Source organism: Saimiri boliviensis, chromosome 3, assembly GCF_048565385.1.
Source record: "Saimiri boliviensis isolate mSaiBol1 chromosome 3, mSaiBol1.pri, whole genome shotgun sequence".
NCBI lineage: Eukaryota > Metazoa > Chordata > Mammalia > Primates > Cebidae > Saimiri > Saimiri boliviensis.
The window spans coordinates 105,584,342-105,598,691 of NC_133451.1; the positions used below are offsets into that span (position 1 = coordinate 105,584,342).

A 14,350-nucleotide genomic window follows, 5' to 3' on the forward strand; every position below is an offset into this window, starting at 1 on the left:
CTAGATCAATGAACTATGACTCTATATCTTGTCATATTACTTTATTCAAATGTCCTTTCTTGGCAAAATGTACAAACACAATTTTAATTGTCAGACTGTTTTGACTGTCATAGACTATGGAAAAACCAGTTCCATCTTGCCTTGTGATTTCCTTGCTTGAGCAGGAAGTGACACGCAAATGTGCCTGAAGTATCATTTAGCTTTTTCATTCCAGTGTGACAAGTCCAGGAACAGAAGCGTCAGAGACTCAGAAGCCTACGGCAGTACCCGGCTCTCCCAGCAAGACACCTGAGGAAGTTAGCACCCCTCCTGAGGAGGAGAGGCTGTATCTGCAGACCCCAACATCCAGCGAGCAGGGAGGCTCTCCCATCATACAAGAACCCGACGAGCCCTCAGAGCACAGACAGGAGAGTTCTCCACGGAAAACCAGCCTCATAATAGTGGAGTCTGCCCATAACCGGCTAGAGACCTGTGAAAGAGTCGATGAAGATGCAGCTTTTGAAAAGGTAAGACGTTCTTCTCCACTTCCTCACCCAGCTGTAACAAAGCTACAAATCTCCCTCCAGTTTCCATTTTTCTGATGTTTTATTTTTTCACTTCAAACCAAAAAAGTTAACCAAATTCATCAATTTGGCACATGGAAACCCTCAACCCCCTTTAAAATCTGAGAGCCCAGGAATCTAGAAGAAATGGTGCAGTTTCAGTGCTAACGATTTGACCAGAAGCCCTGTTCTGATCACATGGGAAACTCTTTTGCTAAGAAAAGTAAACACGGTGGTGACACAACATATCTGGAGGAGCTTTTCAAAATTAGTAAACTTAGGCGTGAAAGCTGGTGGCAGAGATTCACAGTGCCAAGTTAAGTCTGCCATGAGATGTGCTGGGACCAGCCGGCTTGTAGGATCTCTGGGCTGTCAGGTGTTGAACACACAAACTGTGGCTATTGGGTGGGGTTTAGTTGCCAAAATAAGTTTTTCTCATTAGAGGCAAGATGATTTCCACGTCAGATTTTTTAAAGATTTATGTTAGGAATGACTGAGAAAAAGAACATAGTGCCTAAACTTACTGCAGTTTCTAAACGTGCAAATGCCTGTGAGTGGCCTAAGAGTGCATCACAGCACTTCCTTTCTCATTCTGTGAGTTTTAAAATTGTGAAGAAGAGTGGGGATGATGTGAATAAATGAATCAGCCATTTATTCTCAAAATGTGATCTGTATAGTTCACATACCTCAGAATTGATTGGAAAGCTGGATCCCTCCTCAGAAATCCTGAATTAGAATGAATCCCAGGGTGAGGAGAGAGAGTGAGAATTTGCCTTTTCAATAACTCCTCAGAGGATTCTAAGACACAAAGAAGTAGGAGAATCTGTTTGAACTAAACTTAAATTTAATATAAATTAAATTATATATTGTTTTTCCTTTTAAAAAGTAATAGAATTCAAAAATGTTTTCTATTTCGAAGTGTTTTTAGAGCATTAATATAAAAATTAGTAGTAAAAGAAGAGTTAAACTAAATGAAATTTTGGGAGGAAAATAAAGTGAAACAGCGTACCTTTGGGCTTAAGAAACACATTTGTTTTTGCTCGCTGTAAGAATGAGACCTGCTGCTGGGAATTATCTGAAATCATAACTAAAATTAGGAAAGATCCAAGCAGATGACAACTGTGTTCTGATTTTGGCAGTTTTCTTAAATAATAAATTCATCCCATGAATGAATTTCTATTCCAAGTTTGCTTTTGCACAGAATTACTCATATCTCCAGTTCTTGGCTTAAATCAATACTAGTAAAAATGTTTCATACATGTTATCTGGGCTAAAAGCTACCAAATTTAGCCTAAGAGTCCACAGGCTTAGTGGAGTTAGACTTGAAACAATTATCTGGATAATACATATGTTTAATCTGACAAAATGAATACATTTTTATAAGTCATTCAGAATTTCACATCATTTATACAGGCCTGTTCAACTTACTCTTGATGAGTATCCAGGCATTTTTCTTAAGTTTCCCATATTGACCCTTATTTCTCATAACCCTAACTTGGGAATTCAATTTTAATCACTTTTCTTGCCAACCATATTCCTAGGCCAACCATATTCCTGATTATATTTAAAGTATAATTTGGTTTGGAATTTACATGTCTTCCTTTAGCATAGATAAATGTAAACATATAAGTTGAGTTTCACAATATGTTAAGTAAACCTACTTGAGCTTTCTCTTTTTTAAAAACAAAATTTCATTAGGAAACAGTAATTTGATATATGATTCCTAAAATAATGTGTGCTAAGCTAAAATTATGTTCTTTGCTTTATCTCTGGCTTTTGGCCAGAGCCCTAAAATACTATCGACCACTTTATCTCAACTTCTCTGCAAAATTAGTCTAATATTGTTCATACTCTGTCTTTTTTCATGCCAGGGAGACACACTGTTGGTTAGATAATAGCTACAGGAAATGTTGACTTCCTGCAAGAAGTTCTTCTAGAAACAGGGGATATTCCTATACCTTTGGGCTAATAAGTCCAAGCCTAAGCACAAGTGTCAGTGATTCATACATGTTTACTCAGCTGCTGAGGGTCTATGTTTATAATCAGGCTTTTAAAAATAGGAGTTGAAGTAAAAGAAGCCATGTGAGCAAGCTGCTTGATTTTTGGAAAGATTTTGACAGATGGGTTCTCCAACAGCTCTCAGAATTCCAGAATTGTTTTTCATTCATTGGACCAAAAAAAAAAAAAAAAAAAAAACAGCAAAAGAAACTAAAACACTGTATTTTTTGTTGAAGTCTGAGACCAGCACACACTTGTTTTCACCTCTACCAACTTGTCCACCCAAGCCTCCACGAGTAAAAGTCTCATAATACAATGTAAGCAAAAGAAGAAACCGGTAGTGAAGTCATTCCTTAGCATGTTAAACAAAACAATGCTTCCATGCTTCCACCAGGAGCTAACAGAGGAATTAGGGGAGCTGGAGGCCAGCTCAGATGAGGAGGCGATGGTAACTACCAGGGTTGTCCGCCGGCGAGTGATTATTCAGGTACCCGCTGTTAAATTACTGCACGTCAGGGACCATTCTGTCCCCATACCCTTAGAGTGTGATCAACCTGGATCTATGAAGCCTTGGCATGTTCCTTAGGTAGTGCATGGCCATTCGAAAGCAGATCCCTTAACTCTCCTCAATTCTGTTCGTAAAGAAATGCAGTGGTCATGATGTTTGCAGCCTTCCTTCAAGAGAGCCACCAAGCAAGAGCAAGATTTGGCTTCTTCACTTCCATCCACCTTACCTCTCGCTTACCTATTTTTGTTGAAGTTTTGTCTAACTTTGATCAGATTCTCCTAAGCATGTTTTTACCCACCTGCATTTTTCTTTTAAACAAACTAGTTGCCAGAATTTTGTATCTCAGCAATGCTTCTCAACATCGCCTTTGATTTTCTAACATTCCTTGTGTTATAAGCACTTGGGAGTAGTTCCTCAGAATCGGTGCCAAACAGCACAGTGACCCTTTTCTCCCAACTGTTTAGGGAGACGATATGCCTGAAATACCCCCAGAAACAGTCACAGAAGAAGAATACATTGATGAACACGGACACACTGTGGTAAAGAAGGTATTGTCTAGAATATCCTAACAGGGTTGATTGCAAACTTCCTGTTTTTAAAATTTATCAATTCCATGATACTGCCACACAGAAATAAGATACACAAATGAAATACATTTCAGGTTACTAGGAAAATCATTAGGCGGTATATATCCTCTGAAGGCACAGAGAAGGAAGAGATTACGGTGCAGGGAATGCCACAGGAAACTGTCAACATCGAGGAAGGGGATGGCTATTCCAAAGTTATAAAGCGTGTTGTATTGAAGAGTGACACCGAGCAGTCAGAGGTGAGACAACCTGATTCTCTAAAACCCATTCAATGGAGAGGACCATATTCGAGCTCAAAAAAGATGAATGAGATCGTTTACTCATATTGGCCACTTCTCCCTTTTCTAGGTAGTTTGCTTTTAGTTGGACATTCACTTTTTCTTCCCCCATGATTCTATGTGATTTAAAGACAGCCATCAGGGAGACGTCTACACATTATACCTGTTGTTTTTGTTTGCCCTTTTTAAAAATCTCTACTCTATTTAATTCATGATTGACCGTGGCAGACATCCAAAAGTCAGATTTTGAAGGATTATAATTCTATTTGCTGGGCAATCAGTATGCTCTGGAGAGACCATATAAAAATGCACTGTGGTGCTTGTGTGGAGTTGGCACACGAGCCATCTGAAAGTCACTCCAGATAAATATTTGAGATTCAGATGTCTGCATTGCAGAGTTACTAAAATAAGGATCTAGAAATTCTTTATCTTTTTTTTTTTTTTTTTTTGAGATGGAGTCTCACTGTCACCCAGGCAGAAGCGCAGTGGTGCAATTCCAGTTCACTGCAACCTCCACCTCCCAAGTTCAAGCAATTCTGCTGCCTTAGCCTCCCAGTAGTTGGGTTTACAGGCACCCACCAGCACTCCCGGCTAATTTTTGTATTTTTAGTAGAGATAGCATTTCACCATGATGGCCACGCTGGTCTCAAATTCCTGATCTCAAATGATCCACCTGCCTCGGTCTCCCAAAGTGCTGGAATTACAGGCATGAGCCATTGCATCTGCAGAGTTATACTTTTATTTATTTCTGTTTTACTTCCCTCTTTCAGGAATGTATTGACTTCTTTTGACAAATAGTTTGTGAAACTCTCACTATTTTCCATTCCTTCGCATCCTCAAAATTTTATATTATGCACATGAGAATTCTCTAGAAATCTACTTTTCAGCTTCTCATAGCTTTTAGATTTCCTCCTTTGAGGGCTAACTTCATCTTCATAATACCAAAAGAAATTATTTAAACACGAGAAAAGAGAGATTCTTCACATATTATTATGTCTGTATTACACTGAGCAGTCAGTTTCTTATTCCCAAAACTGGTAACTCTTTGTTCAAATGACTAATTAAGGTTGCTTTGGTGTTGTGAAGAAACAGTCATGATGTAGATATTACCAATAGATTATAGTTTGTTTTTTTCTAACTCTGCTTCCCATTGCTGTTTTCTGGAAACATTTTATTTTTGTCCTTTGTTTTTTAATATAGAAAAAATTCATCATAGTTATGTTTGGCAGTCAGACATTGTCTATTGTGTGTCCTTCATTCATTAGGTCACTTTGTGTGAGCCCAGCATTTTGTCCAGTACCTCACAATTTCAGGCTGAGCCAGTGGAAGGCCGTAGAGTCAGCAAAGTTGTTAAAACAACTGTGGTACGTGGAGAGAGGATGGAGAAACATCTGGGGGATTCTAGTTTAGCCACTGATCTTCCTTCAGCCAAAGATGACTTTGAAGAGGTATAGAAGCATCATCATCTTGTCTTTGTATGTGTGTGTGTTTTATGTTGCTTTGCATTTGAAAAGAAAAATGTTTGTCACTGTGTCATTCCATACATGAATTCATGGAAAGGTGTGGAATAATTCAAGAGGGTAGAACTCCTGTTTGAATAACTTGCAGAGTAACGTTTCCTCAGACTGTGGTGTTCCTTAGTGTCACGTTAACAGCTTTTAAAAATTCAGATAACCAGGATTTGCTTACGCTGAATCAGACTCAAACTGGAGCTGCAGTATGATTATAGATCTTGTTTAAAAGTCGCAGAAATGTCTTGCACTGCCAGTTAATAAGGGAAAGGAATAAAGACATTGCAAATTGTATTTTTAGCCAGTCTTTTCAAATATCATCTGTGATTGATATTAAAGAAAATTCAGATATATTCCATGTCCATAATTTTTAAAAGCATTTACAACTATTTAAGTTCTGGTTTCCAACAGTTTGAAAATGGGTCCAAAGTAACAGATCCACAAACTGTTACTAAAATCCCAAAATTCTGAAAACCAAAACAAATTTTTAAGTTAATTTGGAAATGAAACTTGAAATAAATTGGTATGGAGCCATTATGACACAAAGTTTTTAAATTCCACTTAGAATGAACATTTCAATGATAAAAAGTGGGTTTGGTTACAGGATGCCATCTTTACCTCCTCTGGGGTGTCAGTATTATACAGTACAGTCATGCATCACTTAACCCATTTATGCCAGAGGTTGCAATTTTTTAAAGTTTTGCACGAGTGGAAAATCAGACATTGGTGATGACCTTGAGCAGTAGGATATAAATAACTCTCACATGCCCAGCTTTCACTAGGCATATGTGGGTTTGAATGACAAGGATATGTGCTAGGAAATGCATCGTTAGGCAACTTTGTCATTGTGTGAACATTGTAGAGTGTCCTTACACAAACCTAGATGGTATTGCTTACTACACACCTAGGGTATATGGTATAGCCTATTGCTCCTAGGCTACAAACCTGCACAGCATGTTACTGTGCTGAATACTGTAGGCAATTATAACACAATGGTAAGTATTTCCCCATCTAAAAATAAAACAGATACAGTAAACACACAAAATAAAAGATTAACAGCGTTCTCCCGGAATAGTATACTCACCATGGATGCAGCTTGCGGGACTAGAAGTTGCTCTGGGTGAGTCAGTGAGTGAGTGGTGAGTGAAGGTGAAGACCTAGGACATTGCTGTACACTGCTGTGGACTTTATCAACACTGTACATTTAGGCTATGCTGAATTTTTTAAAAATTTTCCTTTACTTTTAAAAAAATCTTACTTCTGTAATAGTAAATTAACTTTAGCTTACTGTAACTCTTTGACTTTATAAGCTTCCACATTTGTTTTAACTTTTGACTCTTTTGTAACAACACAGGTTAAAATGCAAACAGGTTGTGAAGGTGCGTGAATAAATGGTTTTTCTTTATATTGTTATATAAACTTTTTTCTGTTTTTAATTTTTTAAATTTATTATTTGTTTTTACTTTTTAAGATTTTTTTTTTTTTTTTTTTTTTTGCTAAAAACAAAAGACCTAAACATATACATTAGCCTAGGCCTTCACAAGATGAGAATTCTCAATCTCACTGTCTTTCTCCTCCACATACTGTGCCACTGGAAGTTCATCATGAGCAATGATGCACAGAGCTGTCATCTCCTAAGAAAACGATACCTTCTTCTACAATACCTCCTGAAGAACTATCTGAGGCTCCTTGATAATTAACTGTCTTTTAATAAACAAAAGAAGTACACTCTAAAATAGCGATAAAGTATCACTTTTATAGTACTTGATAATGATAAGTGACTGCTAACTGATTTATGTATTTACTATACATAGTAAATTTATTTACCGTACATAAACCAGTAACATGGTCATTTGTTAACATTATCAAGTATTATGTACTCTACATAATTGTATGTGATACGCTTTTATATGATTAGCAGCTTAGTAGGTTTATCTACACCAGCATCACCGCACCCATCTGAGTAACACATTGCACCATGAAGTTAGAACAGCTATAGCATCATTGGGTGATAGGAATTTTTTTAGCTCCATTATAATCTTATGGAACCATGTCATATATGCAGTCCATTCTTAATCAAAATGTCATTATGTGGTATGTGACTGTATATGCATTATATTACCTTGCTAAAATCCAAAAGGGACAAAAAAAAAATCTAAATTGTTGAAACACATCTGGCCCCAGAGTTTTGACTAAGGAATCCTGGGTATGTGCAAACATCTAAAAAGTATTTTTGCTATTGGAACATTTTCACATTAAATGCTATATGTGTGTCTTCTATACCCTTAATATATATTGAAATTATGTGTTAATTCACTGGAGTATTAAAAGCAAACCTTTTTAAATACTTTCAGTTTTCACATTTGGACAGCTAGCAATCTTGAATGATCAAAAGATGAATTACCTGAGTTACGCTGTTGGGCCTTGTTTGCTTGTTGTAGCCTCTGGTCATTATATTTATCATTAAAATCTTCACTGTGAAAGGAGTAGTGTGAAGCACGGAGGAAATTGAAAGTCAATCCATATGGATATTAGTTAGCAGCTTTTGTTAAGTAAAATAACAAATTTCCCTCACAAATGAGAGAAACTCAGGTGGGGAGGTGGGAAGAGGTAGCATGGGGAGAAATGACAGATAGAGGTGAGGGGAAGGAAGGCCGCAAACCACACTGCCATGTGTGTACCTATGCAACAATCTTGCATGTTCTTCACATGTACCCCCAAACCTAAAATGCAATAAAGAAAAATAAATAAATAAAATAAAATAAAATAAAATAAAATAATAAATTTTAAATTTGCATTAAAAAAATCAAATGAGAGAAACTAAAAGGACTTGTTAAATAAAACTCCGAACTTAGATCTGCTTCTAGGAATTGTATTTATTTATCCCTTCAAGTATCTTTTCATACTGACGATGAGTAAAGCAAAGCAATAGATGGTTTGAAAGTCTGTGGTTTATGACGAGCTTTCTCTTTTCTTTTCTTCTTACTTCAGGCTTTGAGTTACACAGGTAGCCACATGGAAGTCCACTTACCCAGTTTAGTAGAGAATGAGATCCTGAAAGAGGATGGATCAATAATTAAAAGGTTTGGGTTAGCATGGGGTGATGCTTTGCCAACTAACACCATAAAAATTTTTCCAATTTTAAGAAAAGAAGGGGAGAATTCCTACATATGCCCTAAAGCCCACAGAGAACTGGCTATTTTGGTCAAGTAATGGACCCATCAGTGTATCCTCTTGATACTTTAAACATAAGTCATAGCAAGTATCAGACTCGAGCTTACACAGTCTGACTCCCTGAGTTTTAGCAAGTCCTCAACTTAGTTAAAGCCAGACTTCGGATATAGATTCAGAGAGCATAGGAAGAATAATCTAATCAACGGAACACAAATTAATTTTGTGACTAGCTCTATTTAGCTCAATCTTAGTAAACCATTACTTTGAATGATATGTGCTTTCTTTTAACAGCTGTTTTATGATTCTGCATGTGAGTGGCAAATAACATATGCCTGAGTTTGATACCCATGAAACAAATGTACCTAGCCATGCTGAAAACTGGGGCTTTAATGAGTTAAGCAAGTGTCATGAAAGCAGTAAGCAGTACATTTTTATGCTTATGCAAGGGGGCTGACTGCTAGGCACGCCGGTCTGCCCCAGTCTCTGTCATGGATTTGATGTATAAACTTGGACACTGTTCCATAGATCTACTCTGTAACAGCACTGTAAGTATTAAGATTAATAAAATGTGCTCAGCTTCTCAGTGAAAAGACACAATGGAAATCCAAGTTACCATTGTGCTTTTCACTTCATTGAAAAGGAGAGATTGTCATTCAGAGTATGCTACAAAACTATTTTAAGCCTTTAGAACATAATAATTAGAGCAGCAAAATTAAAGGTTCTGTCGCAATTCCACCCTCCAATCAAATGGGAAAACAGCAGCAGCTAGGAATTTAAAAGAGTATAATTGCTCTCTCAGAACTTTAAAAATGCTACGTGAACTAAGGATAAAATGCCTTTTATACTCTCAACTTTTAAGTCTTTTATTCAATTATTTAGGTGAAACCACATAATTCATGCATATGTTGGGCTCTTCAAACTGGAATAGATTTAGAGACCAATTAATTCAAAGTTCTCAATTACAGCTGGTGAATTTGAAACCAGAAATATAGACAATTCCATACAGTTCCACAGCCAGTTAGTTATGTATGCTAGTTAGTTGTGGAACTCTATTTGTGATGTATGATGCTTTATGTTATACATCGTTGAAGACATCACATACATGTGCATATTCAGAAGCACATTGGCTTACATTTGCCTGCACAAAATATGCTGAAATATCCTATAATGGAGGCTTAACCCCTGGCATCAGTGCTATAAAGGCTTCTACTAGCTCTTTGCAGAAATAGTCAGAACTGTGCCTTTTTGAAGAAAAAAAAAGGTTGCTAAATATTTAGAAAAACATAACCTAATTTCAATCATTGGAATCAAATTTGACCTTTCCATCAGCAAGAACAAATTTGAGTTTGCTTCCAGATGCAGAACAATTCATATAGCATTAAAAAAAAAAAAAGGAGAGTAGGAGAACAGGAGGGAAGAAGGAAACGATGTCCAAAAGAAAGCTGGAAGTATTTGGGCTGAAGTAAGTTATTTTTTTGGAAGTTAGGATGATCGTCACAAAATCACAGACGTATTGGAAGATGGCAGAACTTCCAGCTTCTGAGCACTGGGAACCTATAAGGAAAATGCTGTGTAAAGCTCCAAAAACTGATCATTTCCTCTGGATGTTTTAAGTGAAGATACATGGTAAATGGTTATGGACTCAGGCTCTAGGAATCTTTGGCTCTTGGCCCCACTGCATACTAACTGTTATTTTTTTTTATTTGGACTATTGCTTAAATTCTCTAAGGTTCAATTTCCTTACTTTTTATAATAACAATATCTGGCACATAAAACGGATTCATCAAATATTTGTGGAATGAAGATCTACATTTAGAAGTATATAGTGAAAAGGGCTGCTCTGCTTATGGAGTAGCCATTCTTTATTCATTTACTTTTCTAGTAAGCTCGCTTTTACTTTACTCTAAAAACAACAAACAAACAAACAAAACAAAACAAAAAAGAATTATATAGTGAAAAGAACTGAGAATGAGCAAATTATAATTATTTTTAAGTACCATTACAGGAAAATATTAGTATGACTTAAAATTAGTACGACTATACAAAAGTTATATCTCTGGCTGAACGTGGTTACTCACACCTGTAATCCCAACACTTTGGGAGGCCAAGGGGAACAGATCACCTGAGCTTAGGAGTTTGAGACCAGCCTGGTCAACATGACAAAACCCTGTCTCTACTAAAAGTACAAAAAATTATCTGGGCATGATGGCACATGCCTATAATCCCAGCTGCTCAGGAGGCTGAGGCCAGAGAATTGCTTGAACCCAGGAGGCGGAGGTTGCAGTGAGCTGAGATTGCACCACTGCACTCCAGCCTAACCAACAAAGCCGGGTGCCATCTCAAAAAAAGGGGGATCTACTTCCTTTTCTCAAGTGACGACCAGTCTTGCAAGGGAAGCAAGTAAGGAACAGACTATTAAATGGCAAGAAATACACAAAATGAGCAACATCTGTGAGTTCTGAGAATACAGAAGAAGCGGTAGTCTCTCAATGGCTTTTCTCTTTTTCCCTTCCTCCCCCACCATCTCCAGATGGTAGTTAGAGGCCTGGGCAGATTTTCATCTTTTGTTAGCAGCCACCTTCTTATATATTGATAGACTAATATTTTAGTTTTTAAAGACCTATGTCTCATCAAAAAGCTCTCTGAAAACATAATTTTGGGAGGTTTGGGTCAGGGTGTGACTGTAAGGTTTAAGCTGGCAGCTGAAGTGTTTCAAATAAATTAAAAACTACTTTTTTTAGCCTCTCAATGGGTACTTGTGGTACTATTTCAGAATGAACCAAACTCGATTAAGTCAGGGCTACATGATCAAAACATGAATGGTTTTGTCGTTAGTCTTTGAGAAGATCAAATTAAAGTATGATTTCATTTATTTGGAATTTTTCTTAAAGATTTAAAAAAAAAAATCCTCCTTGTTCCAAAACACACTTTAAAAAATCTCATGAATCGTTTTAGGGAGGGGAGCCATGTTTTAAAAAAAGACATAAAAAATATGTACATAGTTTGTTATGCTAATACTTCGGTGTGAAAACATCTAAAGGTAAGACAGTAAGTACTCAGTGCAATGGCCACCTTCATACCTAACAGCTGCCCTCTAACAGCGAAAAGAGCATAATTCTGTTTATCTGCTTTTCTCCAGGACAACAATGAGTAAAGCCAGTACACAGAAGAGGGCTGTGGTGAAGGACCAGCATGGAAAACGCATTGACTTGGAGCACCAGGAGGATGTACCAGAAGCACTAGACCGGGACGATCTCCAGCGCGATCTCCAGCAGCTCCTTCGGCATTTCTGCAAGGAGGACTTGAAGCAAGAGGCCAAATGAGGGGCTGCCCAGTTCTCACACCAGAAACCACACATTCACTCAATATGCAGCTTCCTGTTTCAGCAGAGGAGTGACCTAACTGGCCTAATTAATGGGATACCCCGACATTTCCACTGTTAGCAAATATATGGCATTTTGTTTTAGTTTTCCCCCATCCTCTTTAACTATAAAGCTAATTTGTGACCAAAGATGGCATCCTTCATACCGGATGCTGTATCCAGTACTATGTTGTGTCTGTGCTAACCTGGGAACTGGCCACCTCCATGGTTCTTTGCTTCTGCACAAGATCCGTGAAAATCCATTGATCAGAAGAACTTCACCTGCAGACCTCTTCAAGTGACATTATATAGGAATCCTTCTAAGGGATATCTATTTACAATGTATATAGCTGAAATGCTCAGAGGAACAACACATTAAAATTAAAACCACTGCCTATTATAACTACACTGGGCATCAGAATAAAAGGCCTCTAGAAATTGCTGAACAATGGTTAATTAAGATATTGCTAACACAATCGAGTGATAAGACAGTTTTACTGCAAAAGAAGCACTTCAGACCTAATCATGTCCTTAGAACTTCCAGAGTAGCCACTGCTCCCAGCTAAAGGTGGGTTAATAGCCTTGAAGAACTGTCCTGAGAAGTTACTGCTGGTGCTGGCTAGCCATGACTTAGGACTCTCCAACAGCCACTCCGAGGCAGGGGAGAAGGGAGCAGAGGGCACACAGAATGAAACGATGGGGTATTCAGTTGCTAGCAGCCACATTGTGTGGCGTTCTAGCATCTTCAGGTCTTTAGATTTTGGAAAAGTTGGCAGGGTATTTTAAAAGCTATAACTACTGTAGTTTTCCAGTTTTCATTGCTGCTTTAGCAAACCACGCTGTCTTACTGGTGGTACTTACTTCTGGCCACTGCACTGTAGATAATTCATTGGAAACAAGATTTACCCACTACATAAAAGGTTAAACTCCTTCAGTACGTTGGAGTGGTGTCTTTTTCTTTTTCTTTTTTTCAGGTTGATATCTTCTCTAATACCTGCATGTGGCATTTAAAAATCAAAACCACGGTCTAACCCCTCTTCTAATCACATTAATGGTTTCCATTCTTTTTACCCTGAGTGAGCACTTTTCACTGTCCAGCTAGGTCTGTTTTTCAGCTTGCAGAAGAGATTGAGAAATCCTTGAAAAATTGGTTTTGGTTAAAATTTTTGGTTTATTTATTTGAAATCCACACTCCCTTGGAAACTCTTAAGTGCATTTGTGCACTTCTGTTTGTTTGTCTCAAATAAGGGACTATAACAGTCTGAGTAATTTCCATGTCCTCTTCCTTATTCCTCTAGTGGTTGAAGCTGTGTAGCATTTTCACATATATATATTCACAAATATATTCATATAAACAGTATACATTTTGAATCAGTCATTTGTTAAAGAAAAGTATATTCAATGAAGATGAAATTTAAATAAAAAAGGACAGAGTCTATCCTCCAGGGATTGAACATTTTCCAATTATCTGGTCTTTTCCTGTTGTGCAAAAATGACTCATTGCTCTGAATGTCAAAAACAAATGCGACAAACAATGGCACTTCATCATTTAAAGTAATGTTGCCAAGAGAAAAAATTTCCTGGGAGGGAGGTTTCCCACAAGCCACATCTCCTAAGCCTCAAGCGCTAGCACTTTCTGGCAGTTGGATAGGAAATCAAACATTCTTTGGCAGCCAAAATAAGAGAGGCCGATGGTGAAACTTTTTGAGACACCCTATGGCCTTCTTGTCAAAACCTTCACTGGAGCTCAAGAAAAGCATTTCTGTTGTGTTATTTGCAGTGCAGATGATGTCTGTGTAACAACATAATGGTTATTCACCTTTTTTGATTTTGATTTTTGCTGTGTTATCAAAAACTTGAATACTGTGAGAAGAAGTGAATTTTCAGTTGACGAATCAGCATCTTGTTCCCATGGTGATAACACTAATTGAATATATCTATGAGGGCATGTATTAGTTAATGGAAAAAAAAATACAACACTAACAATACATAGCTGCAATGTGTACAATGGCTGATTTAATTAAATAAAATGTACAAGTGTTAAATGTGGCAACAGTGATTTGTTCTTCTTTATCACAAATCTGTGATTTCAGGAGAATAAGGTTATTAAAAAGATGAGCTAGACTTGAAACCAACAGAAAGACACAAATTGCTTTTTTTCTTATAGTTTCTATTTAGTTATTGAATATGCTATCTACCAGAACTGGATTAATCACTGGGATAAATAGATTTTGCCTCTGCCCTCAAGAAATTTTCATTGTTCTTGTTATGCAAAAGGAGAAAATAGGATTTTAGTTTTGGATCACTACTAAATGAAAAAAAAAATAGGAATTTGAGGACTTGCAGGAGATGAGAAAGAGTAAGTGGGGTTGGCAGCAATGCAAGGCTGGT

General features: G+C 37.2%; 1 protein-coding gene across 50 annotated transcripts in view; it reads left to right on the plus strand.

The window, feature by feature from the left end:
- Positions 1 to 14,008, plus strand: part of ANK2 (ankyrin 2) — a 699,003-nt gene extending 684,995 nt beyond the window's left edge. For 18 of the 50 annotated variants that reach the window (XM_074396618.1, XM_074396586.1, XM_074396603.1 and 15 more), the window contains 4 exons: positions 215 to 506; positions 3,513 to 3,596; positions 3,710 to 3,874; positions 11,738 to 14,008. In XM_074396618.1, the coding sequence (XP_074252719.1) occupies positions 215 to 506; positions 3,513 to 3,596; positions 3,710 to 3,874; positions 11,738 to 11,752 (556 nt within the window). In that variant the 3' untranslated portion in view covers positions 11,753 to 14,008. Of the gene's footprint in view, positions 1 to 214; positions 507 to 2,934; positions 3,028 to 3,512; positions 3,597 to 3,709; positions 3,875 to 5,178; positions 5,362 to 8,415; positions 8,508 to 11,737 lie in introns of all 50 variants that reach the window. The other 32 variants (XM_074396595.1, XM_074396589.1, XM_074396606.1 and 29 more) reach the window with 10 other exon arrangements.
- The last annotated feature ends 342 nt before the right edge of the window (positions 14,009 to 14,350 follow it).